We start from the raw sequence: 25,429 nt of genomic DNA, 5'->3' as shown, positions 1-25,429 counted from the left end.
CTCTATTATTGAAAAGAACATTTTAGTTCTTGTATATTTGAGAAGTTAACATTTTAATCACTGCACCTTAATTTTGTTGTTAATGAAATAGTATCGCTGACATAATATTAAATTAAATTAAAAAATTAAACAACAATTTTGAAGAATGAGCAAAATAAGAAACTGGTTTTGCTATTCCCTCAAATTGTTATCGATTTTTTTTTTTATTCCTTTTGTACATTCTTCTTGTGTTTGGTCCACGTTAGGGATCATTGAGCCATTAGTGACAGACTTAACGTATAAAGAAATAATAAATCAACCATTTGTCAAATTTGTTTTATTTGATGGTATTGGGTTTTATTAAAACATAAACTAAGCAGAAAAGAAGGAACACTAGCCCTATAAAAACAACCACCGCACGCCGTCTGTGGGAATCGAACCCACGACCACATGGTTAAAAGCCATGCGCTCTACCGGCTGAGCTAAGACGGCACACATCTTATGGTTGAAAGTATTATTTTAAATTCGACATCAACCTCGGCACTTGTGTATGCGATCCCAGAGGAAAGTGAAATTTCCGAAGCAAACAAAACTTTTGCCTTCTCTTTGGAGGGAATTACGACGTTAGGGTCAAATACTCCCCTATTGAAGATGTAACTGTGTTTCATCACCTCTGGCTTCTACGGGATACATTATATAATAGCATTCATACATTTATATTAAGATATTATTTTTAGATCATCATTCTATACATTGACTGTGGAATACAAAAATTCCACAAGTAGGTTTAGATTGATGTTATTTATTTTCAAGGTATAATAAAATAATAATTAAATAATTAAAAAATATATATTTAACATCATTTTAGATCTATTTGTAGAGTATAATATAATTATTCCGTTATTTTTATATAGTAATATTTTTATAGGGAATTTTGTAATTTGTCATCAATACAAATAAAAATCCCCTTGGTTACATGATTTCTTCTTCATATACATAGATATAGGATTTAAGGGGCAATTACTTAGAAGTACATTTTGTACAACAGTCCTTCCTATCTGATATAAAACGATCTCATGATCTTGAACTGATCTTACTTGGGATCGCAAATCTCAAGCTTGTCTATGAAGAGCAAATCTAATTGTATTAGTGTCTGTAATTAATTTTTTTCTATGTAATACTAATCGATAGGGCCTCATTTGTAAGTGTTACAAGATCTCATACATTGGAACCTACGACCATGGACTCGAATCCATTAGTATGAAACATTTTCTTTTCCAACTGAAATCCCCTAATATATGAAAGAGTGAAAAAATGCGGAAAAAATTTATGTTGATTTTAAATCTTAAATTTTTGAATATATATATTTTTCATTTTTGGGGTTCTTATTTTCCCCATTGCACATATGCATTTGTTATTTTAGTGTTATAATAATTTTTTATTTTTATAATATTCAATTTATAGTAATAAATAACTAAATAATAGAATAATATTTTTTTAATAATTATACTATAGCGAAGCGCAGAACGCATATATATAAGAGCTTTAACTGAGTTATCGAAATTAATCTTTTTGTGATTTTATGAATGATTATTTCTCTGAAATGCTATACCTCCTTCCCCTATTTTCAACCCAATAGAGGAAATCCATTTTCTAATTTAGTGGATATACAAATAATGTAGCAATTTGAAGTGATCTAAAGAAATCCTATGTTTGTATAAGAAAATGTAAGAAAATAAATCAAAAAATTTTTAGAATTCAAAATTCGAAATACTTTTTTGAATTTGGTACAATTATGACAAAAATCGACGCACTTTTTATATAACATAACGTGTACAACCCACCATTTGGTTTGATAAATCCTTAGAACAGACAAAGTGCTAACGATTAATACAAAGCTTATTACACAATTTTGAGATAGAACTCGCATTGATTTTAAATCTTTAATTGATACATAATCCTGAATTTAAACCTTAAACAAACTGCTACATTATTTTTCATGTTAAGTTCTATTATTAATTCGTGTACTTTAGAAAAATTGTAAATTTAGTCCATATATTTTAACTTGATCAATCTTAATTCTTACTTTTCGATTTCATCAATTTTAGTCGTGTTTTTTAAAATTTAAAATTTTAGTCTTGGACCAAGCAATAGTATTTAATTATTTAGTTAAATTCAATTACTAATCATGTACCATGTGCGTAGTTGCAAATTAGTCCATATTCTCCAATTGAATCATTACACATAAATACGAAAATAACAAATTGACTAGACATTACACATGATAATATGCCTACCAATCAGATTGGAAATAGATAAACCTGAACTTAATAAATTAGGTAGTTACAGTTTAATGAGGACTGAAGCTTTAGAATTTGAAAAGTATAAAGCTTACAAATGACCAAATTAAAGTACATGGACTAAATCCACAACTTTTGCAAACTATAGGGTTTAATAGCAAATTTTAATCTTAATTTTTTAAAGTGTAACCAGTCCAATTCAATTACAAGTTCAAGTAGCCACAAGTATCAAACTATCCTATCCATGCAATCACCAAGTAGAATCAAATTATTAAAGTACAAAAAGATTAAAAACTGGTACAATCCAAACTAAAGCCAACAAATTAGAACTAACTAAACTAAAACTTGCACACATGATCAGACTCAATCATCTACACATATACTGTATTCATACTAAAAAAACAACTAAAAACTTTTTTCATACTAAAAAAACAATTGAATACCATTAATTCAACCAAATAAAATTATATAAAAACTAGTTCTATTTTATTCTCACCAAACTTTTAATTGAAAAAACAAAAACGCCAAATTAATTCATCTAAGCAGCTCCCGCACCCTTGCCCTTCTTCTTATACATTTTCTTCATATAGAACTCCAATTCTTTACCTTCCAATATGTACCTAAACATATAAATTATATTAAATTAAATATAATATTTTGTAATAAAATTGCATGTCAAATGGCATGCAAGCATCTTTTTACACATGCATGTTCAATATATATATTTTAAATTTTTTATGTATTTGAAAGTTCTTTGATGGAGGATAGCTTAAGAAAAACTGGAAGAATCCATAATCATCTAAAAGACACTTTAAATATATGTCAAACACAGATATTTCAAACAAATAAAAATGTTGAGAAAACATAAAGATTAGTAAAAACTTGTGTTGCTCTATCTATTCACTTCCTTTAAATATGACCCTCCAGATACATCGAAAAAACATGTCATATGCATAATCATACACGACTCTCGCATGCAAATCCCAGTAAGAAACAGATTAGAAACCAAAGCTTACCCATCAGCTCTGCCACATTGACCAGGCCTGGAAGATATGCATGCCAACAATCTACCACCACCAAATTGTTCTTCAACGTGAGGATCAAGTTATTTGCGATCTTTTTGGCGTTTCTCAAGCTTCCTTGCCACATGCTTACTCCTCTTGGTTTCCTCGGCAGCCCCTTCTGGTTCCTGTCAGTTTTTATAAGCAGAAACAATAAATATCAACTCAAAGCTAAACCCAATCATCAAAACCTACGTTACTTTAACTCGAGTTTGAGTATCTTATATATGTATGTATCTAATATGAGCATGTTCAATTTCATTTCCTAAGCTTTTTTATTATGTAGCAACATAGTTTGAAAGTGACCTTCAATTTTCAGTAAGGGAAAGCTAATTTATAAACTTTCTACCTCAGTAGCTTCCTTCTTAGAGGCCATCTTCTTCTTCCTCCCAATGTCAATGCCGTAGTGCTGAAGGTACCATTGCTTAAACGGAGCCGCATCAACTTGAATAATGGCACTCTTTACCAGAGTCTGTGTGCGAACAAGCTCATTGTTCGAGGCATTATATACGACATCGAGAATACGAGTCTTACGGGTTACGGATAAACTACCCCATGAATAGTTGCCTGTATCCAATCTCAACGCTCTCCACTTCACGTTGCCTCCTCTAACACGGATTCTCCTGACAGTTTTGTTGCTTGATAGGTTTGTATTTCCTGGCTGGCGGCCGAGTTCATGCCTGTTGCCAAGAAAAACTGAAATCATCAATAAAGAAAACCGGGAATTCAGTGGATCTATATTCCCAAAAGTATTCATCCATAAAGTACTGCCCAAGAACCTCAAATAACAGACATCTTGGCCCTCAAATCTTATGTTATTTGGACTCGAAATAAGTGTCAGATGCGAGTTTTTCCATGGATTTGGAAGGTCATATCCTTATTTCCATGTCCAGGTGTAACATTAGACACCGATATCACACAGGCATAACTCAAGAAACATAAAGCATCGGAGCAATAAAACTTGAATCATCTAAGCATAAGATTTCAAACATAAAACCATACGTGAAGACGACAGCAACATCCAAAACAAACATATCAATCTTTCATGAATATATATATACATGATTGAATTAAGATCCATGCATATACATCTATAAGTATGTATATTATCCATATATGCATGTCATGTAGGAATTACATGATTTGAATCTTCCATAATCCATACATATATACTAATTGACTCAAGAATGGTTAGTTTGTCAGATTTAATAATAAATCATAAAATCAAATGTTATGCTTCAAAAAGAGGCACCTTTGCACTCCATTTCTACCTAGGGGCGAAGCCAGAACAATTTGTTAGGGGATGAAATTTTAAATTTTTATAGTTTATATTTTTATAATTTATAAAGAATTAAATTAAATTTTTATAATTTTAGGGAGGAAAAGTATAATTTTATTTTTACTAATTTAAAATTTTTTAAAAATTTTAAGGCCTAAATAATAATTTTACATTTTAGGGGCCGGAGCCCAGCCCCACTCGCCCCTGTTTCTACCATCAATGATCATTGATCAACAATCTTTTTAACAGATCGATTGTTTAAGGAAAAGGAATCCCAACGCATTATTCATCTGCAGATTTACCAAAAACAAAAAAAAAACAAAACAAAACAAAAACAAAAAACGTAGAAAAATGGGCAGGAAATGGAAAATTACTTTCGTTTCTTCCTCCAAGCCTTCTGCTAGCCACCTGTGGAACGTCTCTTGTGCATAGAATCCCTGGAAATACCTGAGAAAAGAAAAACAGCATAAAGAGTTTGCAGGGTGAGAAAATGGAGAGAAAATTACCCATGATGACAGAACGGCGCAAGGGACGGGTTCTGCTTCACCCTTTGGTTTCACTCTCCCAGGCGCTATCAAACCTCTACCTTTGTTTTTATATTAGAGGCTAGCTGCTAATCGCCTACCAATTCGGTACGTATTTTGAACAATTTTTTTTCTAAATTTGATTTAAATTACTATTTAATTATAAAATCTATTTTAATTTTAATTTAATTTTTTTAAATATATATTTTTTTATTTGTTTAAATTTACTATTAATATGGATATTTAAATTATAAAATAAAATTTTTAATATTTTAACATTTTTAACTATTTAGTGAATTTTCAAATTAAAAATATAAAAAATAATTGAATTTCAAATTATGTTAAAAAGGTTTTATCTTAACACTTAAATTTAAAATAAAAAAGGTTTCATTAAAAAAATTATCTTAAAATAAAAAATAATTTAAAAGTAAATTTTTATTTATCTAATTAACATAAAATAAGAACATTTTTATTTATTTATTCATTTAAAATTAATTTTTTTTCAAAAAAATAACATTTAACATTTAAAAATTTAAAAATTTAAAAATTATATCTACTTCATCTTTAAATATTTAGTAAAATTTAAAATTAAAAAATACAAATTCTAATAAAATTCAAATTAAATTTAAAAAGTAAAATATATATATTGAGATAATCTGTAATCATTATCTCTATGATTATATGTATTATATTATATAAATAATTTATATTCATTAGCTTTATTGTAACTCTTCCGTTGTTTTGTTTTTTCCACTAAAATACCAATAAATGTCTCTATTTTTTTAATTACGAAAATACCAATAAATATCGTTTCTATCGACAGAAAGATTTTTTCTTAAGATTTTTTTATATTAGTTAAAAGATTTTTTTCTTCCTTTATACATAGTCTTTAATTTTATATTGTTAGTTAAAAAATAATAATTTTACATTATTTAGAAACAAGCTACAAACTTATTTATAAGTCTATATATATACATATCTTATATCTTACGTTGCTTAAAAAAAATAAAAAAAAAACTTTGAAATCTATATAAAAACCTATTACAACAAAAATCACTTCAAACTAAAAACGTTTTACTTAAATCCATCAATTCCTATAAATATTTCAAAATTCGACTTATTTTCATAATTAAAAAAACACCATTTATTAGCATTTTAGTTTGTTTTTTTTCAATTAGTTCTTCCTATTACTTTTACTACTTTACTTTTTTTTGTTAACATTTGGTGGTTTACTTTTTTTTTAATTAATATTTAGTTTTTTTTATACTTTTACTTCCATTTTGGAACAAATTTAGGGTATTTTTAGTTCACTGTAATTGAATAGGGATGTAATTGAATAGAGCTATAATTGAATAGAGCTATAATTGAATAGAGCTGTAATCAGTAATTTAACTGTTTGGTTGAATGAAATGGAATAAAACTGTAATTGTATTCTTGTATTTGGTTGAATGGAATGATGTTGTAATAGCATAAGGAAAAAAACTAAAATGACTAGAATACCCTTAGCAAAAAAATTTTTTAGGTAGATAATTATTGTTATTGTTATTAAATTTTAATAAGATTATTATTGAAAATAATTTAATAAAAATAATAAATAATTTAACCATATTTTAACATAATTATTATTAAATATAATTTAATAAAAAATATAATTTAATAACATTCTTAATATAATTATTACTATATGAATTAAAAAAAACAAAATATATAATACTTAAAAATATATATAATCTATTTTATTATTTTTAAACTGCAATACATATTTAATGTGCTAAAATATCATTAGTAAAACAAATAATTTAATTATTCTACAATAAAAAACAAAATATTAAAAGTACTAAATAACTTGAGAATTATATTTCATATCCTAGCATAATATTCATATATTAACAAAAAGTTACAAGCCAAAAGTTTTAAGAACCAAGTCGATAGTCAAATTGATTTTACCTCTAATTTATCAATGAATTAATTAAATAAATTATTAAAAAATTATAAAAATAATATTTATAAAAATTAAAAATCGATTAACTAGTTTTTTAACCTAATTCAACAATTTATACGAATCAATAAGGCAACCAATTTGATGCCTTTTCCAACTTGATACCCAACCTAAGGCAACCAATTTGATGTCTTTTCCAACTTTATACCCAACCAATTCCTGATTAAACCAACCAATTTGATCAAATCCAAACATCCATGATGGACCAATTTGATCAAATTCAAACATCCATGATGGAAACAAGAGTTTTGCAAGAATCAAACAAGTTTTGGGTTTTTTATAAATAAATTCCACATGAGCATTAACTTGTAAAAGTAACATCACAAGTTACAATTTTTGTTTAGGGACTACCTATGATATGCCCACAAATTTTTAATAAAAATATCACCATACTATTTTCATTAAACATTCCTACTTATAACATGAGATTCATATAAAACATTACCAAAAACATGAAAAATGCGATTGATAGATTCATAGTTCATTATGTTCTACAACTCCAATATAAAATATACCAATATAAAACCATGAAAAAGGGCTCATAAAGAACAATTATTACCAAATAACCAAATGCCAATGCCACCAAAAAAACACTTAAAAGGATAGATTTTCTAGAACATAATGTGCTAGTTTATAGCTTCTCCCTCTTCTACCACCCTTTCTTCTGGTGCTATCAGTCAGTATGGGCGTAACATCCTCTGAAATAACATAAAGAATAACATCATAAGGGTTCGACGGTAATATGTAAGGGACAACTTTCCGTTTCAACCAAAAATTTGGAAAAAAAAAACTTCACTTTTGACCTTGATTTAATTGGTTAATTCAGTCAGTTTTTAATTCCAAAACCAAACTGACTGAAAAAACAGATTATATCTTGTTAAAATTATATAAAATATATTTATATTTATAATATATAATAGATATATAACCATATAAGCCGAACAACACAAGGTTAATTAACCAAAAAAAACAACCAAACCCACCAATTAAACCAATTACTCTCCCCTAGTAATTTGCAAAACAAAAGATTGTTCCTTTGCATTTTAAAATAGTTTCAATTAGTTGTGGCTTACCGATACGGCCAATTTTCATCCCGGAGCGAGCAAGAGCCTTGAGAGCTGACTGAGCACCCGGACCAGGGGTCTTGGTTTTGTTACCTCCTGTAGCACGTAATTTGATATGGAGTGCCGTGATTCTGAGTTCCTGCTCAGCATAAAGATTTGCAACTCGTCAACAATAATATAAATCTAGTAGTAATGTCAGATATTGTATGTCTTCTAGTAACGAGTTAATGTAATGTAATGTAAAGTGACAACTTCTGGTTTTTCTTAAATGATAAAAATGAATGGAATGGTATATGACCTTACATCTCTAGGAAACATCTTGTGCTGCAAGCATAGCAGCATAAGGTGAAGATTCATCCCTGTCAGCTTTCACCTTCATACCACCTGGATTTATTCAAGAATTTTAAACTCAATCTAAAGAACAAATGTTCAATAATACAAATGTCAGGCTATTTTAAGTACCTACAAACTTGTATCTAACACATTTATATATGGATATACTTGTGTCAAACACATGCTCTATTCACATTCACACCCAAGTTAGAGTAACATAAGTCCAACGTTCAATTTTTGTTATTATTTATAGACATTTCAAACAATCCCTTTCCACTAGAATATAAAAATTGGCAGCTAAATGATATGTTAATGGAATCCCAATATCTTACCTGTAATACGAACCATAGTCTCTCTTCTAGACAAATCAGTCACATGCTATCATTGTCAAAATACCAAAGGAAAAAAATAAAACCGATTAAAATTCACAGCTTAAAAAAATCATATAGAAATAGCAAGAAATATGTGTTACCAAGTAAAAGAATTCAAAGACCATGTAACTTACAATGAAAGTGTGATTAAAAGATGCAAAAGTGTGGGCAACACCGAAAACATGCTGTTCGTCTTGTACAACAGGTCCAAGGGTCGTAGTCTCTTCCTTTGGCTCCCTAACCTTTCTCCTTGACTACAACACCAACATAATGAGTTTTATGTAAAGTATAAATAGAAGTAAATCCCCAAAGTTCATATAAAGATTCAAACTAAGGAAAAAGAATACCATTGTTAATGCTAACCATAGTATACATTTAGCTAGACGTGATACATGAATGTTTCAAAATCTAAATTAAATTTGATTATAATATGGCAAATACAAGAGCACAAAGCGCATACACGAATTGACAAGTAAACATCCAGGCATTAGACCCCAAAATCTATAAAATTATAGTATGCCCCCAAGTATGATAAAATACTGATTTAGTCCTAAAAACTATAAAGATATAAGATAATACAATGGTAGAATTGCATTTTAATTCTCATAAAAATATATACCCTAATCTCAACCCCCAAAAAATTCCTGGCTTTGCCCTTGTTAGCTATTGATCTCAAAATCAAGTGTTTTGTTCGATTAAACTGATCATAATAAGCTTACAAACTGACATAAAAAAACACCTACTTTCTCCTCGATCTCATCCTCATTTTCTCAGCAACCAAACAGAACTTTTCCAAGTAAATTCAAATGCATCAAAATGAAAGTCTAAAGCTTCTTCAAATAGTTTCATATATATATCAAGGAAAATCTAAAAATAATAATAATGCATTTTGGCTCTCATAAAAATGATAAAATTGTAATTTAGCCCAGGTTACTAAACTAAATAAGACTAAGATTTACACATAATCTTAGATGTGACATGAAAAATGCATTGCTCTAAGCATCTATTAATACTTTATTAGTTTACATTCCATTTTAATTTTCTTCAGTGTTTAAGCTATTGATCTCGAAATCAAGTGTTTTGTTCGATTAAACTGATCATAATAAGCAAAAACAAACATAAAAAAAAATTTAACGCCATCCTTCTCCCCGATCTCACACTCATTTTCTCGGCAGCCAAACAGAAATTGCCCAAGTAAATTAAAATGAATCGAGATGAATGTCTAAAGTATCCTCAAATAGTTTTGTATATATAAAAGAAAATCTAAAGATGTAGAAAAAATATTATTTTAAATAATCTAAGGGTGTTGCTTACCATGGCTAGTGATGCGATAAGCAGAGGCGTCGACGGGGAACGAGATTTTAAATGACGGAGAAGATGAACAAAACTTATAGGGTTTGTCAAAGGGTTGGTCAGGATAGAAGCATGAAAAAGAGGGAGAATGTTAGAAGGAAATAGGTAGAAGAATGAAAAAAAAGAAGATGCTTCAGACGTGAGAATGAAAAAGAGAGAGAAGGTTGGAAGGAAATGGGAAGAAGAATGAAAATAAGAAGATGCTTCAGACATGAGAATGAAAAAGAGGGAGAAGGGTATAGATGAAACTCACACACGCTGAATGGGTATTCCGTGGGTAGAGTGCCGAATGGTAAACGACAGTTTTGCCTTGAATAAGGTTGTATGGAATGGGGCTGTAAAAGCCCATTACAGCCAACCAAATAATGGAATAGGGATGGGCCACTGAATTCAGCTATAATGGTTTAGCATTACAGCTAACCAAACATGCTGTTAAGGTATTCTCAAACCTCATGTATTGGCCTAATGATTAGGGTATTTACCGTCCTAGGTGTGACTTGGATTCGAGCCGCATTAGTCCTATTGCTGTTAAGGCTCTACCCTCTTGTAATTCACCAAAAAAAATCTAAGGTACTCTTTCCTAGACCTAGCTCAAAAGCTCGTTCGAAAAGTGGGAGGGTTTGGGTAAAAATATAGGCCCGAAAAATGGGTTGGCCAAAAAAATTAGACCCATTTAGAAAATGAACCGAGCCTCGAGTAAGGCTTTATTGGCCCAGCCCAAAAGCGAAAACAAAAAAATTGTTGCTTTTTTTATTATTTTCTTGTTGTTTTTTAATTATTTTGCTACCATTTCACAATTATGTTACTACTATTTTGTTGTTATTATTGGGATTATATATAACTCTTGTTTTATTATTAATTTTGTTACTATTTTTCACATTTACTTGTTAAGTTACATTTATCTTAGTGTTATTTAAGTATATATATTTTTAAATTTATTTTCAATTTGTTGAGAAACATTTATTTTAATGTTTTTAGTATTTTTGATGTATTATATTTTTTTTTAAAAATTATATAAAAATAATATAAAAAATTAATATGGGCGGGCAGGGTCGGGATTGGGTTTTAATATTTTATCCAGGTCAGGCTTGGGCAAAATTTTAGGCCCATTTTTTGAGTTCGGGCCTAGCAAACGGGCCTAAAATTTTTCCCAAACCCGGCCCGACCCATGGACACCTCTACTCTCTCCATTTTCTCTTCAAAAATTCATTGTGATTTTTATATGTGAAGTGATCTACATTGAATTGTTGCCATATATGTGTACCTTGTAATAATATATATAGTATGGTTTTTACACACGTTTCGCATTGGGTTAATTATTTATTTCTTAACTAAATTATGGTGTAAAAACTTAAATGTTACAATTTGCTCAAAGTTTTTCTGCTTTACGTATATTAAGAATTTAATCTCTATACTTTTATTTTTAAATTTTTTGTCTCTCTACTTTTCAAATTTAAAAATTTAGGTTAATTTGTTAACACTATTAGAATTCTTTTGTGTTAGTATGACATTTTGAAAAATAAAATAAAATAAACTTTATATTCATGTAACTAAAAAATAACATTGTAACGAACCTGAAATTAGTTAAGAATTGTAATGGTGCTAACATTTCTTAAAAGATTCACATAATCATTTTAATTAGAATAAAGTATTTAGACTAACTAATGGTATTGTAAAAGTTAAGGTATCAAATTATGTCAAATTTAAAACATATAAATTAAATTTCTAATTTAAGTGAAATATAGGAATCAAATTGAAATTTAATCATTCTTATAATCTAAAAATTAGAATTGAAATTTACCCATAAAGTTCTCTTTTGAAAAAAAGAAGAACGAAAAAGAATTCGACAGGTATCCATTGTGAATGTAGTTATATAGATATACATATATAGGTATATATGATATGATGTCCCTGCAAAATATATATGATATGATGATCTACGAACAAAAGTGAGGGTCGATATTGGTGATTTATGAACAAAATATATACACTATAAATAACTCTGTTTTTTGCATTGTTATAGGCTAACAGAAAGATGAACAAAGGCAAAAGAATGACAATATAAAGCTCTGGAAAAGGAAATAAAAAAATCAAGTTATAACTTACAGTGTTCCAGATGTAGTATTGTTTGGAATGTTCTGCAAAAACACGGACCGAGTTGCCGGATCAGTCAAAAATTGCTTGAGTATAGCTATGGTGGTCGTGTTACTGCCCAACTTCTCAATCTCTCTAGAGATCATACATGATACATGTATGGTTACCCTCCACAACCACCATGATATCTCCACCTAAGATTGGTGAAAGTGCTTTTGCTATTTGCCTGGTGAGTCTTTCTTGCACTTGAAGCTTGAATCCAAAAAAATGTACGATCAATTGCAAAAAGGATGTTCCAACGAGATTGAATCTGTCTGTAGGGCGGATGTATAAGATATGGACGATACCATAAAAAGGAAGTAGATGATGCTCGCATTGGGACCAGAATGGTAGGTTCAACTCCGAATGGATATGTTCGGTATTGTCAGAGCCGACACTTGGTTTAAAAATATTTATCCGGTTGTGAGTAAAGTCGTTCAATTTCATCTCCAATTTCGTGTTTCGAAAGTTCATCAACTACCGCAGAGAATGGCTAGGAATTTTATAAGTGCTTCTCTTAATGGATCTTATCCCAATGATCTAAGAATAGAAGCTACTGCAACAATCATACCAGGGTTCGGTCTTACACGCTCATGGGAGATTTTAGCAACAGAAGACGAATAGGAAGGGCACCAACGTTGTTTTGTAGAGTCTCGAGTTGGAATTTTCTCCACAGTTACACCTCTGAAACTCAAAAGACCTAGAAAATCACTCCAAACATCAGTTTTTTCATTTTCGAAAACTCTCGAACCCAAAGAAACCAACACCTTTATCCATCATTGATACTTTGAGTCAAAAACGACTGATGACATACTTATTTTGCATATTTTACATGCTCAAATCAACTTGTTATTGAATTAATTCATGCTAATTGGTGAATTTTATGTTTAAATCTTGTCAAGAATGAAATTCGAATACTTTAATGCAAAAAACAAACAAAAAAGGATTCAATTGGAGCATGAACAATAGAATAGTGGCCAAATAAAAAATTTAAAGATATTAAAGGGCTGATCAGATTTTTTTGACCTTGTAAAACTCAAATTTAGAAAAATAAAATCTGATATTTTTCATGTAATTAGTGGGTAGGTGGGATTAAACTAATTTTAGCATATAGTTTATGTATAAATAGGTGGCATGATGGACTTGAAAAAATACACCTTAATTAGCTAGAATTGAATTGAAATTGTTTTTTTATTCTTTCCATTTTCTGCGTCAATAGGCATACCACTTTCATTTCATTTTTTTCTTCTTAACTAATTTGTTTAATTATTTCCCAAGTCTTTTCCCCTTTCCATCTTTCTCCATTACCATTCCACTTTCATGACTAGCAACGCATGATAAACTTCATGCTTCACTAAATCTAAATTAGCTTTAGGTCAGTATTCTTTCCGGTCAAGAATTGTGATAAATTGTATCTGCACTAAAAACCCTTCAAATCGATATTCACCATCTCTCTGGAATATTGGGATTAAAAAATTCATCTCTTAAAGTTAACTCGATTTCAATTCAAAAAGCGCATTGGGTTGGAGTCGTTTTGGCTTACAGTTGGGAAGTCGAGTCGATCGTGCTGTATTCGAATTTTCGCAAACAAGTTAAGGTAGATTGTGATCAGATTTAAACGTCTCGAGAGGTTGAGGCCGTTAATCCAAGTTGGGTTTTTCATAATGTAAGGCTGCCAAGGTCTTGAATTGCGAACGCATATATCGCGGTTGACAATCGATAAGGGTTGGTTTGCAGGGCGTATTGGGATCAACTATAAGAGGAAGAATTGGCGACTAGGACGTTCTTAGCCGTTATAACTAGCTTATTGTTTGGAGGAGAAAACTAATTTTCGAGGATCGATTCAAAAATCGGAATCCACCAAGTCTAAGGTTAAGGCTTTATAACTCTGTTTACAAAATTCAAATTTATTTCCCAAATTTATTTTTTTTCAATATATTTAATTGTTTATTTATGCTATTTCATTTATTTAATTTCTAGTAATTTCGAAAATCCTATAATTTATTTATTTTTTAGCAAGTCGTTTAGAGTATTGGGCACGTCTATTGCCATGATTATCGACACAAAAAAAATTATGTTCACGAGAAAAATACGAAAGTTGATCATAATCACCAATCCATGTGGAATCGATCCTACTACTATTTACTACTGTTTAGAATTGTTTTATTATAGGAATTATTTTTATTTGGTAGTTTCGACGCCCATCAAATTTTGGCGCCGTTGCCGGGGATTGAAAATATTTTTCTAACTTTTGTTTATTTTCCTTATAACCAGATCAGAACCAGGGTCTCTAGAGTTTGAACCAGAAATAGAGAAGTTGGCTTGAAAACTGTGAAGAGAAGCCATTTGATGCGGTAAATGACCACATCCCGAGTTTGAAACTGTATCTTACACCGAGGATATTTTCTCATTCGACGAACCATACGAGATGGTAGAGCAAACTATATGCCAACTCGTAGTAGCCCCAGATGAACAACAACCCCTATGTATAACTTATCCAGCGAGAGGAATGTCGTTTGTGTTAAAATCAGACTTGATTCATCTATTGCCCACCTTCTGCGGATTACAAAATGAAAATATGCATACCCATATCAAATAATTTCACATAGTTTGCTCAAGCATGAAACCTTAGTGAGTAATCGAAGACCAAATTAAACTTCGTGTTTTTCCTTTCTTATTAGCCAACTCTGCTAAAGAATGACTATTTTATTTACCTTCAGGATCTGTTAATACATGGTCTGGCACGTCTTGTTTATTTCTTGACAGGTTCTTTCGAGCAGCTCGAACAACTGAATTTAGGAAGGACATTGTAGGAATTCGGCAAAAGATGACTGAATTGCTTTACGAATATTGAGAGGGGTACAAAAAGTTGTGTGCAAGTTGCCTATAACATGGCTTGACTGAACAGTCACTCTTATAATATTTCTATTAGGGGTTACTCCCAATGGAAATGAAAATGAAAATTATAAATGCTGTTAGTGGAGGGGCATTTGTTAATATGACGCCTCAGAGAGCAATGAAGTTAATTTTGACTATGGTTGCAAACTCTCAACAATTCTGACCGGCTATAGAACCCACGAGACGGGTTCATAGGTTAAGTTCTCTAACGAGACGGGTTCATGGGTTAAGTTCTCTATCTCTAGAATATAAAATTGATAAGCTTACTAATGTTGTTCAAAATTTTCTTACAGATAAAATAAGCTCAGTCTGGTTGTACAGAATTTGTGTTATGCCAGATCACCCAACGACTCATGTCCTATCTTGCACGAGGGTTCAACAGAACAAGAAAATGTTGTTAGAAACGTTCGAAGGCCACCCCAAAGGCGATATGATCCCTATTAAAACAACTATAATGTGGGGTGGAAAGATCATCTAAATTTGAGTTATGGGTCAAATCCTTGATTTAATCAGCCATACCAACGAATGTCACTTTCGAATTAACAGTTACCGCCTCCAAAATCATCTCTGGAAGCCATAGTGGAAATGTTAGCTAATAATACCTAAAAATTCTAACAGAATACAGAATTACATCTTCAAGAGTTGGATAAACAAATAAGTAAGCTTGCGTTTGCAATCAGTCGACTGGAGTCATAAGGAAAATTGTCATATCAAACTAAATCTAATCCTCGACATAATGTAAGTGTTATTACATTGATAAGTGAAACAATTTTGGAGTCAGCTTCTGACACAAATCGTACCGATATCCCAAACAGAAAAAATAAAAACTCGATCCAGCGTCAACTACAGATTTGACTCCTCAAAGGTTGTTTGCAGTACCGCCTCCATTTCTTAGAAGACTCGTCCAATGCAAAAAGAAGTGAGAAGAAAAGGAAATCTTTGACACATTTCAAAACGTAAAAATAAACACTTCGTCTTCTTGATGCGATTAAGCATGTTCCATGATATGCAAAGTTCTTAAAAGAATTATGCACGAGTTAGAAGAATCTCGTAGGCAATGAAAAGGTGAGTGTTGGAGAAAATGTCTCCACCATTTTACAAAAGAAAATACCACCTAAATGTAAGGACCAATGTATATTTTCTATATCTTGCAAGATTGGTAATGTTGGGATTAAAAAAGCTATGTGTGACTTAGGTGCATCTATTAATGTTATGCCTTTGCCTATTTATAAACTACTAAATACGGGTCCTTTTAAAAAACTAGGTGTAATCGTTTAGCTTGCAGATAGGTCAGTAGTGCATCCGAAAGGAGTGTTGAAGGATGTTCTTGTCAAGGTAAACGAACTTATTTTTCCTACAAATATCTACATTATCTGCATAGAGGATGATAACTCCACCAATTTTTCCAATATTCTACTCGGCAGACCATTTTTAAACACCGCACAAATGAAAATTGATGTTTGAAGTGGAACACTCACTATAAAATTTGACGGTGAAGTGGTTAGGTTTAATGTTTGTGAGGATATGAGACATCTCAGTGCAATAACAAATGTCTCTAATGTCAATGGAATGGAATCATTGAAAAACTTATATTTTGAAAAGGATAAGTTACAAATTGTGCCTTGCAGGAGTGTAGATCTCGATGTTAAACAAGAGGAATTATTGATGATAAAAAAAATCAATACGGGAAGCTGTCATTCGCATGAAGGCCTCGAAATTAGAGCTCAAACCGTTTCTAGAACATATAAGGATTCTGATAGAGGAAAAGGCAAACTTGAACAAAAAAGCTTAAAAACACCTCAATCCACCGATGATGGAGGAATTCAGGAAGTGCTTTAAGGACAATGGGCAAAGGTTGAAACCTTTCTACAAGAACATCCAAGTGCACGAGATGGAAAAATTAATTTTTAATGAGCCAAACAAATAACATTTAAGGTCGTCGAGCTAACAACATTAAACAAAAGCGAATTTTGGGAGACAACCCAAATTTATTTTAATTTATTTAATTTTGAATTTCGGTAAAATTTAGGTTGAAAATAAAATTAATAATAACAAGATTATTATTTAATCCATTTAATATGTTGTTTTTCAAGAGTGTGATGGAGGCTGTCGATTTTTTCGGAAATCAGATACTGATCGTGGCGTAGGCAAGCCTTGCTCAATACAGCCATTTATTTTCTTCACAACCCAACACCCCAAGCCCAAATAAACACACACACACACACACACCTAACCCAATTTATTTTTCTTCAAATAAACCCAATCTCCACAATTCTCGCCATCTTGCAAAGTAGCCACTCCTAACACCGATTGTAACAGTGTAATTTTCAGTGGTGTCGAAAACAGTGATACGAGATTACTAAATCCGATAAGTGAGTTTGAAAATTAAATAAATTAATATTTATGAGTCAAGTGTGATTTTAGAAATATTTTTGAATTAGTGAATTTTGTGATTTAAAAGAAATTATTAGGTAAATTGGGTCGAAAACGAGGTACTGAGATCTTGATTTCACAAACCAAGCCATAAATATTTTTATAAATATTTACGGAGTGTTGGTGAATTATTATTAAAGTTTCGTTAGAAAATTTTAACGTTTTGATAGTCAATTAATTAAAAAGGACTAAAATAAAAAAGGTGCAAAACTTGCTAATTAAGGAAACACAGATTAAATAGCTAAAGAAGTAATTAAGGGAGGACCAAATGAGAAATTAGACACATGGGCAATAGGTTGGGCGGCAAGTGTGTAGAAGAAAACAACAAAACTAGTGTGAACAACAGGCAAAATTGGAAAATAAATAAAATTTAATAGTTAAAATTGGATTAAATTGAATTTCTAGACAATTCCTCATTTTTATTCAGCAAAAAACACATTGAAGAGTCTCACTAAGAAGTTTTTTCATATTCTTGCCACAAGTGAGTTCAATTTTTGTTTATTTCTTATAGTTTTTGTGATTTTGATACTTTTACAACTAGGTCCAACTATTGAATTCATTAGTTTTTTATTTTATGAGTGATTTTGAAAGTTACCATGGATGAGTGCTGAAATTTTATGATGAATAAACATGGATTTAAAGCTCTAATTTAGTTATGTGATAATTTTATTAAGTGACTTCAATAGATATTGATTTTTAGGACCTAATTATAAAAAAGTTAAGAATTAGGGTTTGATGCTAAAATTTTGAACATCAAAGACTGTATAGTAGCCTAAAATGATTATATAAAGTGTTAATTGAGAAAAATAAGCTCAATTGATGGGTTAATTAATCAAGGACTAAATTGTAAAAATTATAAAATTTAGGGTAGAAGTGTAATTTTGAAAATTGAAGGGTATAAATTGTGATGTAAATTAGAATTGAATTAGATGCTGATGGATGAATAATTTTATATTATAGACCAAGAAACTGAAGATAAACGTAGGAAAGAAAAATTAACGGATTAGTCACTGAATTTCTACAACTTCTACAATTTACCCCAGGTATGTTTATATGGTTGAACTTTCATGATTATTTTTTAATTTAGGAATGATATAAGTTGTTATTTCATATGATTTTTATTGAATTATGATTATTGTAAAATATGAAAATTAGATCAAAAGTTCAAATTAAGTGAAACGCAAGATTGAGTACGATCGTTCAGTGACAAATGACGAACTGACGGATAAGACCATAGTTGAACCATGGCAAAGTGTTAAATGTAAGACCATAGTTTGGCTATGGCATTTCAGTGAAAATACCATAACTAGGTTATGGCACCATGAACGTAAGACCATGATTGGACCATGGCAGTATATATGAATACGTGTAAGACCATAGCTGGGCCATGGCATCTTGATGATAAGACCATAACTGGGTTATGGCACTACGAGTGTAAGACCATGGCAAGGCCATGGCAATATTTGTGTAAAACCATAGTTAGACTATGGCATCAAGAAAACGATGTACTCAAATCCATAAGACATTCTCTAATTTGATGAGTATTGGTAAGTGACATATAGATTATTTGTGGAAAAATCGAAGAAATTATTGATATTGAGCTCAATCAAGTGAATTCATCATTTGAAATTGTGAATGGCAGAGAATATTAGTGAAATGCTTGTTTAATGATTTATTATAGGATGTTCGGTAAGATTTACATTTAAACCCTATGAACTTACTAAACTTCTATAAGCTTACTCTTGTGTGTTTAATGTTCCATGTATATTAACACGAGTTCGGAGGATCGGATCAACACATCAAGTTACACTATCCAGTTTGCTCTGGTAGATTTTGTTAAGTGTTTTATGATTTATATGGCATGTATAGGGATAGTTTGTTAATGAAACAATTTGAATGGTGGTTATGAATCTTAAATGTAGTTTGCATGCATATTGTAGTAAATTTGATAAACTAATGTATGGATTTATTATGGTAAGTTTATGTAAATAGGTTTTATGATGATATATTATATCTAAAACATAATTTTTGGCTTGTATTGGTTGCTTGGATTGGGATATATTAGTATATGAAAGTGTTGTGTGCAGGTGGATATCATAAAAGGGAGAAAAGTGGCCTTAAAATGGCTTATTTTCATCCACACGGGTAAAGACACGGACGTGTGTCTCAGCCATGTGTGACACACAGCTTGGCACATGGGCATGTGGTCTAGCCAGGTGTCCCCTGCATCTTAAAATTGAGAAACAGAATGCCTAGGTTTTTGCACATGACCTGACACATGGGCGTGTGACTTGGCCGTGTGACTCCTTGTAAGGAAAAGGAGTAGGTTTAAGGATAATGACCTTGGGCACTGCTGGTGTCCCCACTTCGTTATTCCCTGGCAGGGAGATAATGATCCTTAGCCGGCTGGTTCCTTTTTGTTCACCTTCCAGCACACTTATTTCTCTTTTATAAGAGCTACCTTCAAAAATTTGTAGCTCTTTATTATCTATAAAGCCTTGCACCAAGGCTCTGAATTCCTCACAATTTTGGGTCTCATGACCTTCTTCTGCATGGAACTCACAGTAGTTCCTCGTTTTTTCTGTTTCTCTCCTAGAAGTTATCATCCTTCTCTTCATCATCTCCTCCCAAATCACCTTCATAGGCATTCTCACCTCCGCAACATTTTCCTTCATCCTTCTCTAACTAGCTTCGCCAATGGCATTCACTTCTTAATCGTCGTGATTTGGCAAAGGGTTTTCAGTATTTGGGGTACTATCAAATTTCACAACCCCCATCTTGATCAACCTCTCCACGGCCTTCTTGAATCCGGTACAATTTTCAATTGAGTGCCCCGATATTCCAACGTGGTACTCGCATCTGGCGTTTGCATCATACCATTTAGGATATGGAGGCTGTAATGGTTTCAAGTGGAAAGGAGTAATAGCATGTGCATCGTATAAGCTTTGATAAAGCTCACGATATGTAACAAGGATAGGTGTGAATTGCATCCTCTCGTGCCTTGTGCCCGATTCCTGCATTTGAGAACCTTGTTGCCCAACCGCAGCTACTTTGGGTTGACCAACTGTGGCTGCCTTCGAGTTGAAGTTACTTGTGTTGTTCACCTCATTGTCTTTTCTCATTGGGGCCGATCTTTTGGCCGCTTCCCCCTCAATTTTGCCATCTCTTATGGCGTTCTCGATCATCTCTCCTGCCATGACTATGTCCGCAAAACTTTTGGTAGTGCTTCCAATCATGTGAGTAATGAATGGAGCCTTCAGAGTGTTTATGAACAACATGGTAATCTCCTTCTCCAACAATGGTGGTTGAACTTGGATGGCAACCTCTCTCCATCTTTGAGCATATTGCCTAAAATTCTCATTAGGTTTTTTCTCCATGTTTTGCAGCGTGATCTTATCCAGCGTCATGTCAGTCACATGATTGTACTGTTGCATGAATGCTTGTGCAAGATCCCTCCATGAATTTATTCTGGCCCCGCTCAATTGATTGTACCACCTGGCTGCTGCTCCCACTAAGTTATCTTGGAGACAATGAATCAACAATTGATCATTGTTTACATATCCGATCATCCTCCTACAGAACATCGTAATGTGGACCTCTGGGCAAGTAGTCCCGCTGTACTTTTCAAACTCCAGCATTTTGAATTTATGGGGAAACACCAGGTCTGGGACCAAACTCAAGTCTTTGGCATCAACTCCATGATGCCCATCAGCACTCTCTAGAGCCTTAAATTTCTCCTCCAACCATCTACAACTTTTCTCCAACCGTTTTGTAGCTTCGGCTCTCAAATCTTCCTTTTCAGCCACGTCCAAGTCGGGAATGAGAGGATTGGTAGGGTTGTTACCCAAATTAAATCCTGAACCAGTTGGGTTATTCATGTGGATCCCAGCATCAACCGGTCCATATTGAGTCATTATAGTGACAGATGGCCTCCTAGGAAGTGCCTCGGTTTGTGTAGGCCCGTGGGGTGGAGTAAAGTCTGGAGGATGATCCTTTTCCTTCTCACCAGTGATTGCCATAGGGGTTTTTCCCTTATTAGTGGCCCTCAGCAACTGAGCCATTTCAGTCATCATATTCCTCTGAGCCTCTAGCATTTGCTCCCTCATGTCATTTTGTATTTTGGCCAATTACTTTTGCAATTGGTCCTGCATGTCCTTCTGTAGCTGTTCAAACCTTTGATCCATATTCCTAGATTTTGCACGAGTTCTGTACTGAAGCGTGGTTTCCAGATTTTCTTTTCTACTTCTGTGGTAATTTTAACTAATTAGGGTCTTTCTATAACTTTGAATGCAAATGATGCGATGAAATGTTGTATGATGTATATGCATGAATGCCAAAAGGACATCGATTCTGATTCAATCTCATTTAGAAAAATTTATTTAGAAAAAAAATATCTTTACATATAAGATGATTACAAATACTCTTTCGCCTTAATGCCCAAAGTTTTAACTCTATCTAATAAAAGGGCTAACTCTCGTTCTGTCCTCTAGACTGATGAAGCTCTCCCTTCAAATGATCTTCTTGTACCCCAAGCTGCTCGATTAGGAGCTTACTATCCTGCAATGCTGATTCCAACTCCTCAACTTTGCCTTTTAATTTCTTTACCTCAACCGTAGAATCGCGACTTCGATGTAGATGAAAGGATCGCCCGAGCTCAGTTACTTTAGTCTTTAAACCTTGATTTTCTTTTTCTAAGGTCAAATTCCGCGATTGCATCTCTTGGAACTTCTTCTCCCAATATTCGGCTTTAGCTTTTTCCTCTTGGACCTTTTTCTGCCCCTGATCTGAAAACCTTCCTAGTCCTGCTCTCTTCAAAGTTATTTGTGCCCTTTTATAGTGCTCCTTTAAATCGTCTCGGTCCTCCTTGATCTTCGTTTTTTCTTTCCTCTATTTCTCGACCTCCATCTTTTGAACGTCGACGTCTAGGCTCAAATACATCTTTTCTTCTTCGAGCTTTGCTATCTTCTTCTCGAACTCCAAGTTCTTTCTCTCGAACTCTTGCCTCTTAATTTCTAACTCCGATGGCGTCACTTGCAAATATTCTTCTATCGGTCGAGCTCCTTCCACACTTGGCTTAGGGATGTTATCATTAATCCTTCTACCTCTCCACTCGACGTACTCCGAAGTCGTAGCAAGGCTAATAACTAATCCCTTTAATCGACAAGTCTTGTTCCAAGCACTAGAGATCTCACTGACCTTCCTCTTGTAGTCAGCTCCTCTATACATGAACTCACTCTGAACCAAACCGTAAGTTGCCGGTATGAACTGTCTCAATCCATGTTGCCTCAGCACAAGCAAAGGGGCATAACCAATGGCACCCCAAATTCCCAACAGAGGGACCCAATCAAAACTGCTGCATCGGTAAAGAACCTCACTAGGAATCATCCATAGAGCCCTCCACTCTACGTCCTTTGACTGCAGATTTTGAAGTAGCGCTATCCAATTTTTTTCAGGAACATCAACTTTCCTAATTGAAGCTGCTATGTCCTTCAACGGGGAGTAATCATCAAAGAAGACTCGACAAACCACCCTCTCTATCAATCGGAAGTGACTGTAGAACCAAGCTAAAAGTAACTGAGCACAACCAACAAACCTGCCCGCACTGGCCCTCCTACATGCATTCAAGGACCTGAATGTCTCCGCCAAAATCACAAGAACAGGAGTGACCCATTTGCTAAGTTGATGGAAGAGATCCGTGGTTGCCTCGTCCACATATCCCAAGGCCCTGGGGAAAACCATCAATCTGTATAAGATTAAGGCAAAAATGTCTACCCTCTTCGCCTCGTCTGGATGTGTCTGGATCAGATCTTTCAAAGCTTCCCACGGAATGTACTTATTCTCACCCTTTTCCTTAATTCTAGCCATGACCCACTGCTCGCTCATCCCCGTAATGGTCATCAGCTTCTTACCAAAGGTTGGGACACAAGCAGCTCGAGAATAAATCCTATCACACTGAAATCTAGGACACCGAAGTAAGGCTGTGTACTCCTCCACAGTAGGCACTAAATTTACCTCCCCAAAGGTAAAACAACTGTATGCTGCGTTCCAAAACTGAGCGAGAGCTCGAAACAAGTTCTCATCAACCTGAATATCAAACAAATAGGGCAAATCTCCGTACTTACCGTAGAATAATTGTTTGGTCTCATTGCCCCACTGATCCCAAATCGCCTTAAGCTCCTGCAAATTATTCTGTGTGACACTGATGCGAGTGTAGTCTGACAGCTCTGACATATATCCCACAGTTATGCTATCCCCTTTTTCTAGCTGAGTTTGCTCAGACCATCTATGGACGTTAGCGTTGCCCTCCACTCTATCAAGAAGTCAGTTCTCTATAATAAAACTTTCTAACTTAGAAACTGACCGTGAATCGATACCTTTTAAATGCGAAATGACATGCAATGAAAAAAGGAAACAATCAGTATCACATAATATTAATAAACTCAAGAATAAAATGTGAGGGTAATATTTAAAGTATAATTCTAACTAAGTTGAGCTTTACGATTTCTCTATATGAGGTTTCAATTCTAAAGTTGAGGTACCTGAACCAGCAGATTTCTTGATTCTCACCCATTATAGGCTCATTTGAATTAAGTTCAGTTCAGGGGAATACATTTCCCTATGGCTACACAGAGACGAAAATCTCACGAAACCATAGATACGGATGTATCCCGAAAGTGATCCACTATCCTGCACGAAGGCGTAGTTTCTCACTCCCACTTAAGGGTGTGACCACAACGGTCATGCAAATGCAATGCGTATCAGAATATAGCAACATATGTAATAATACAAACACATGTAATGCCAAGAGGATTAATTTTTAAAATTTTTAATTTTCGACATTAAGACAAGAGATAATCAATTACACGGCTTGACTCTCTTATTAGTCCCCAGCGGAGTCGTCAAGCTGTCGAGACCATTTTTAAAACCGAGTTTTGGAAAATGGGAATCGACTTTAAGAAAAACGAAAACGGGAGTTGCCACCAGTCTTTTTAAGTATGATTGGATCACCTTATAAAATGTTTTGTTTTAAAACATTAATTTTGATCTACGAAAATCGAGAAAACGGATTTGGGAGTCAGTTACATACGAGGAAGGGTTAGCACCCTCGTAACGCCCAAAAATTGGTACCTAATTGATTATCAAGTGTCTTTATTGTCGGAAATTTGAAAGTTTTAAGATGCAAACCTCTTTTAAAATATTTTAAGTTTGAAAATTAGGGTTCACTTGTATCAAATGAATCAAAATATTACATCCAATAAGTTAGGAAGCAATATTTTTAAGACATTCAAAGCTAAGCTAGCCCTTTTTGAAAATCCCTATCTCAAAACGACAAAACGCTATATCCAGTAAGTTAGGACACAACGCTTTGAAATTCCAAGACAGTTGCTCGTACTTTGAAAACCTTAAAAACTTAGAAGGGTGCTTGACTATTCAAACTCAACGAGAAAAGTCGCAACCCAGTAAGTTAGGGCACTACCTTTCTCGAAGTTTCCAAATACCAAGCAATGCCTTTTTATTTTTGAAAACTTTTGAATCTCATTTTTAATTAACGCATGAAGAACCATATATATACATTATAACATGTAAGATAGCATATTACAATAATAGGTAGCTAAAACATGCATTTACATAATATGATAGCAATAATATAAAGGTTCTATACTACATACATACATAAATATAGCAAATCTTAGTTATATAG

The 25,429-nt window shown here is 32.9% G+C and overlaps 3 protein-coding genes, 1 long non-coding RNA gene and 1 other non-coding gene across 8 annotated transcripts; 1 reads left to right on the top strand and 4 right to left on the bottom strand.

Moving 5' to 3' along the window:
• Positions 1-398: 398 nt before the first annotated feature.
• TRNAK-UUU (transfer RNA lysine (anticodon UUU)) lies at positions 399-471 on the bottom strand. The gene has a single exon. It is a non-coding gene; the product is annotated as a tRNA-Lys (tRNA).
• A 2,118-nt stretch (positions 472-2,589) lies between these two features.
• On the bottom strand, positions 2,590-5,211 carry LOC107961434 (40S ribosomal protein S8). Its single transcript, XM_041075749.1, has 4 exons — positions 4,994-5,211; positions 3,690-4,036; positions 3,296-3,468; positions 2,590-2,899 (listed from the first exon to the last, which is right to left on the bottom strand). Exons 1-3 carry the CDS (start codon positions 5,127-5,129, stop codon positions 3,385-3,387), a joined length of 567 nt encoding a protein of 188 aa, XP_040931683.1. The 5' UTR covers positions 5,130-5,211; the 3' UTR covers positions 2,590-2,899; positions 3,296-3,384.
• Positions 5,212-7,554: 2,343 nt separating this feature from the next.
• On the bottom strand, positions 7,555-10,589 carry LOC107961381 (uncharacterized). 2 transcript variants are annotated; one of them, XM_016897529.2, is made up of 6 exons: positions 10,225-10,589; positions 9,045-9,164; positions 8,872-8,917; positions 8,510-8,590; positions 8,216-8,345; positions 7,555-7,840 (listed from the first exon to the last, which is right to left on the bottom strand). In XM_016897529.2, exons 1-4 carry the CDS (start codon positions 10,474-10,476, stop codon positions 8,514-8,516), a joined length of 495 nt encoding a protein of 164 aa, XP_016753018.1. In that variant the 5' UTR covers positions 10,477-10,589; the 3' UTR covers positions 7,555-7,840; positions 8,216-8,345; positions 8,510-8,513. The 2 variants fall into 2 exon arrangements, with proteins under 2 accessions (XP_016753018.1, XP_016753025.1); XM_016897536.2 differs by having other exon boundaries at positions 8,505-8,590; positions 10,225-10,570.
• Positions 10,590-13,573: 2,984 nt separating this feature from the next.
• LOC121204926 (uncharacterized) lies at positions 13,574-16,530 on the top strand. Of its 3 annotated transcripts, none has more exons than XR_005900066.1 (4): positions 13,574-14,267; positions 14,671-15,027; positions 15,163-15,489; positions 15,588-16,530. It is a non-coding gene; the product is annotated as an uncharacterized lncRNA (long non-coding RNA). The 3 variants fall into 3 exon arrangements; XR_005900067.1 differs by having other exon boundaries at positions 15,163-16,032; positions 16,110-16,530; XR_005900065.1 differs by having other exon boundaries at positions 15,163-16,530.
• A 3,908-nt stretch (positions 16,531-20,438) lies between these two features.
• On the bottom strand, positions 20,439-21,833 carry LOC107954161 (uncharacterized). Its single transcript, XM_016889642.1, has 2 exons — positions 21,154-21,833; positions 20,439-21,060 (listed from the first exon to the last, which is right to left on the bottom strand). The coding sequence occupies exons 1-2, from the start codon at positions 21,831-21,833 to the stop codon at positions 20,439-20,441; spliced, it is 1,302 nt and encodes a 433-aa protein (XP_016745131.1).
• Between the last annotated feature and the right edge of the window lie 3,596 nt (positions 21,834-25,429).

The sequence above is a fragment of the Gossypium hirsutum genome, chromosome A08, assembly GCF_007990345.1.
Source record: "Gossypium hirsutum isolate 1008001.06 chromosome A08, Gossypium_hirsutum_v2.1, whole genome shotgun sequence".
NCBI classification, from domain to species: Eukaryota; Viridiplantae; Streptophyta; class Magnoliopsida; order Malvales; family Malvaceae; genus Gossypium; species Gossypium hirsutum.
This window is presented reverse-complemented; position numbering and strand designations above follow the sequence as displayed.

What these genes read in the sequence shown, in the direction of transcription:
- LOC107961434 (XM_041075749.1), bottom strand. Translation starts at nt 5,129, where the DNA reads ATGGGTAATTTTCTCTCCATTTTCTCACCCTGCAAACTCTTTATGCTG. An exon ending in GCTTGGAGGAAGAAACGAAA is followed by an intron (nt 4,037 to 4,993) that starts GTAATTTTCCAT and finishes TGATGATTTCAG; the next exon opens with TTTTTCTTGGCAACAGGCAT. An exon ending in CTAAGAAGGAAGCTACTGAG is followed by an intron (nt 3,469 to 3,689) that starts GTAGAAAGTTTA and finishes AAAAACTGACAG; the next exon opens with GAACCAGAAGGGGCTGCCGA.
- LOC107961381 (XM_016897529.2), bottom strand. Translation starts at nt 10,476, where the DNA reads ATGTCTGAAGCATCTTCTTATTTTCATTCTTCTTCCCATTTCCTTCCA. An exon ending in CTTTTAATCACACTTTCATT is followed by an intron (nt 8,918 to 9,044) that starts GTAAGTTACATG and finishes TGACAATGATAG; the next exon opens with CATGTGACTGATTTGTCTAG. An exon ending in GACTATGGTTCGTATTACAG is followed by an intron (nt 8,591 to 8,871) that starts GTAAGATATTGG and finishes GAATAAATCCAG; the next exon opens with GTGGTATGAAGGTGAAAGCT.
- LOC107954161 (XM_016889642.1), bottom strand. Translation starts at nt 21,833, where the DNA reads ATGAGGGAGCAAATGCTAGAGGCTCAGAGGAATATGATGACTGAAATG. An exon ending in GCACAAGCATTCATGCAACA is followed by an intron (nt 21,061 to 21,153) that starts GTACAATCATGT and finishes ATATGCTCAAAG; the next exon opens with ATGGAGAGAGGTTGCCATCC.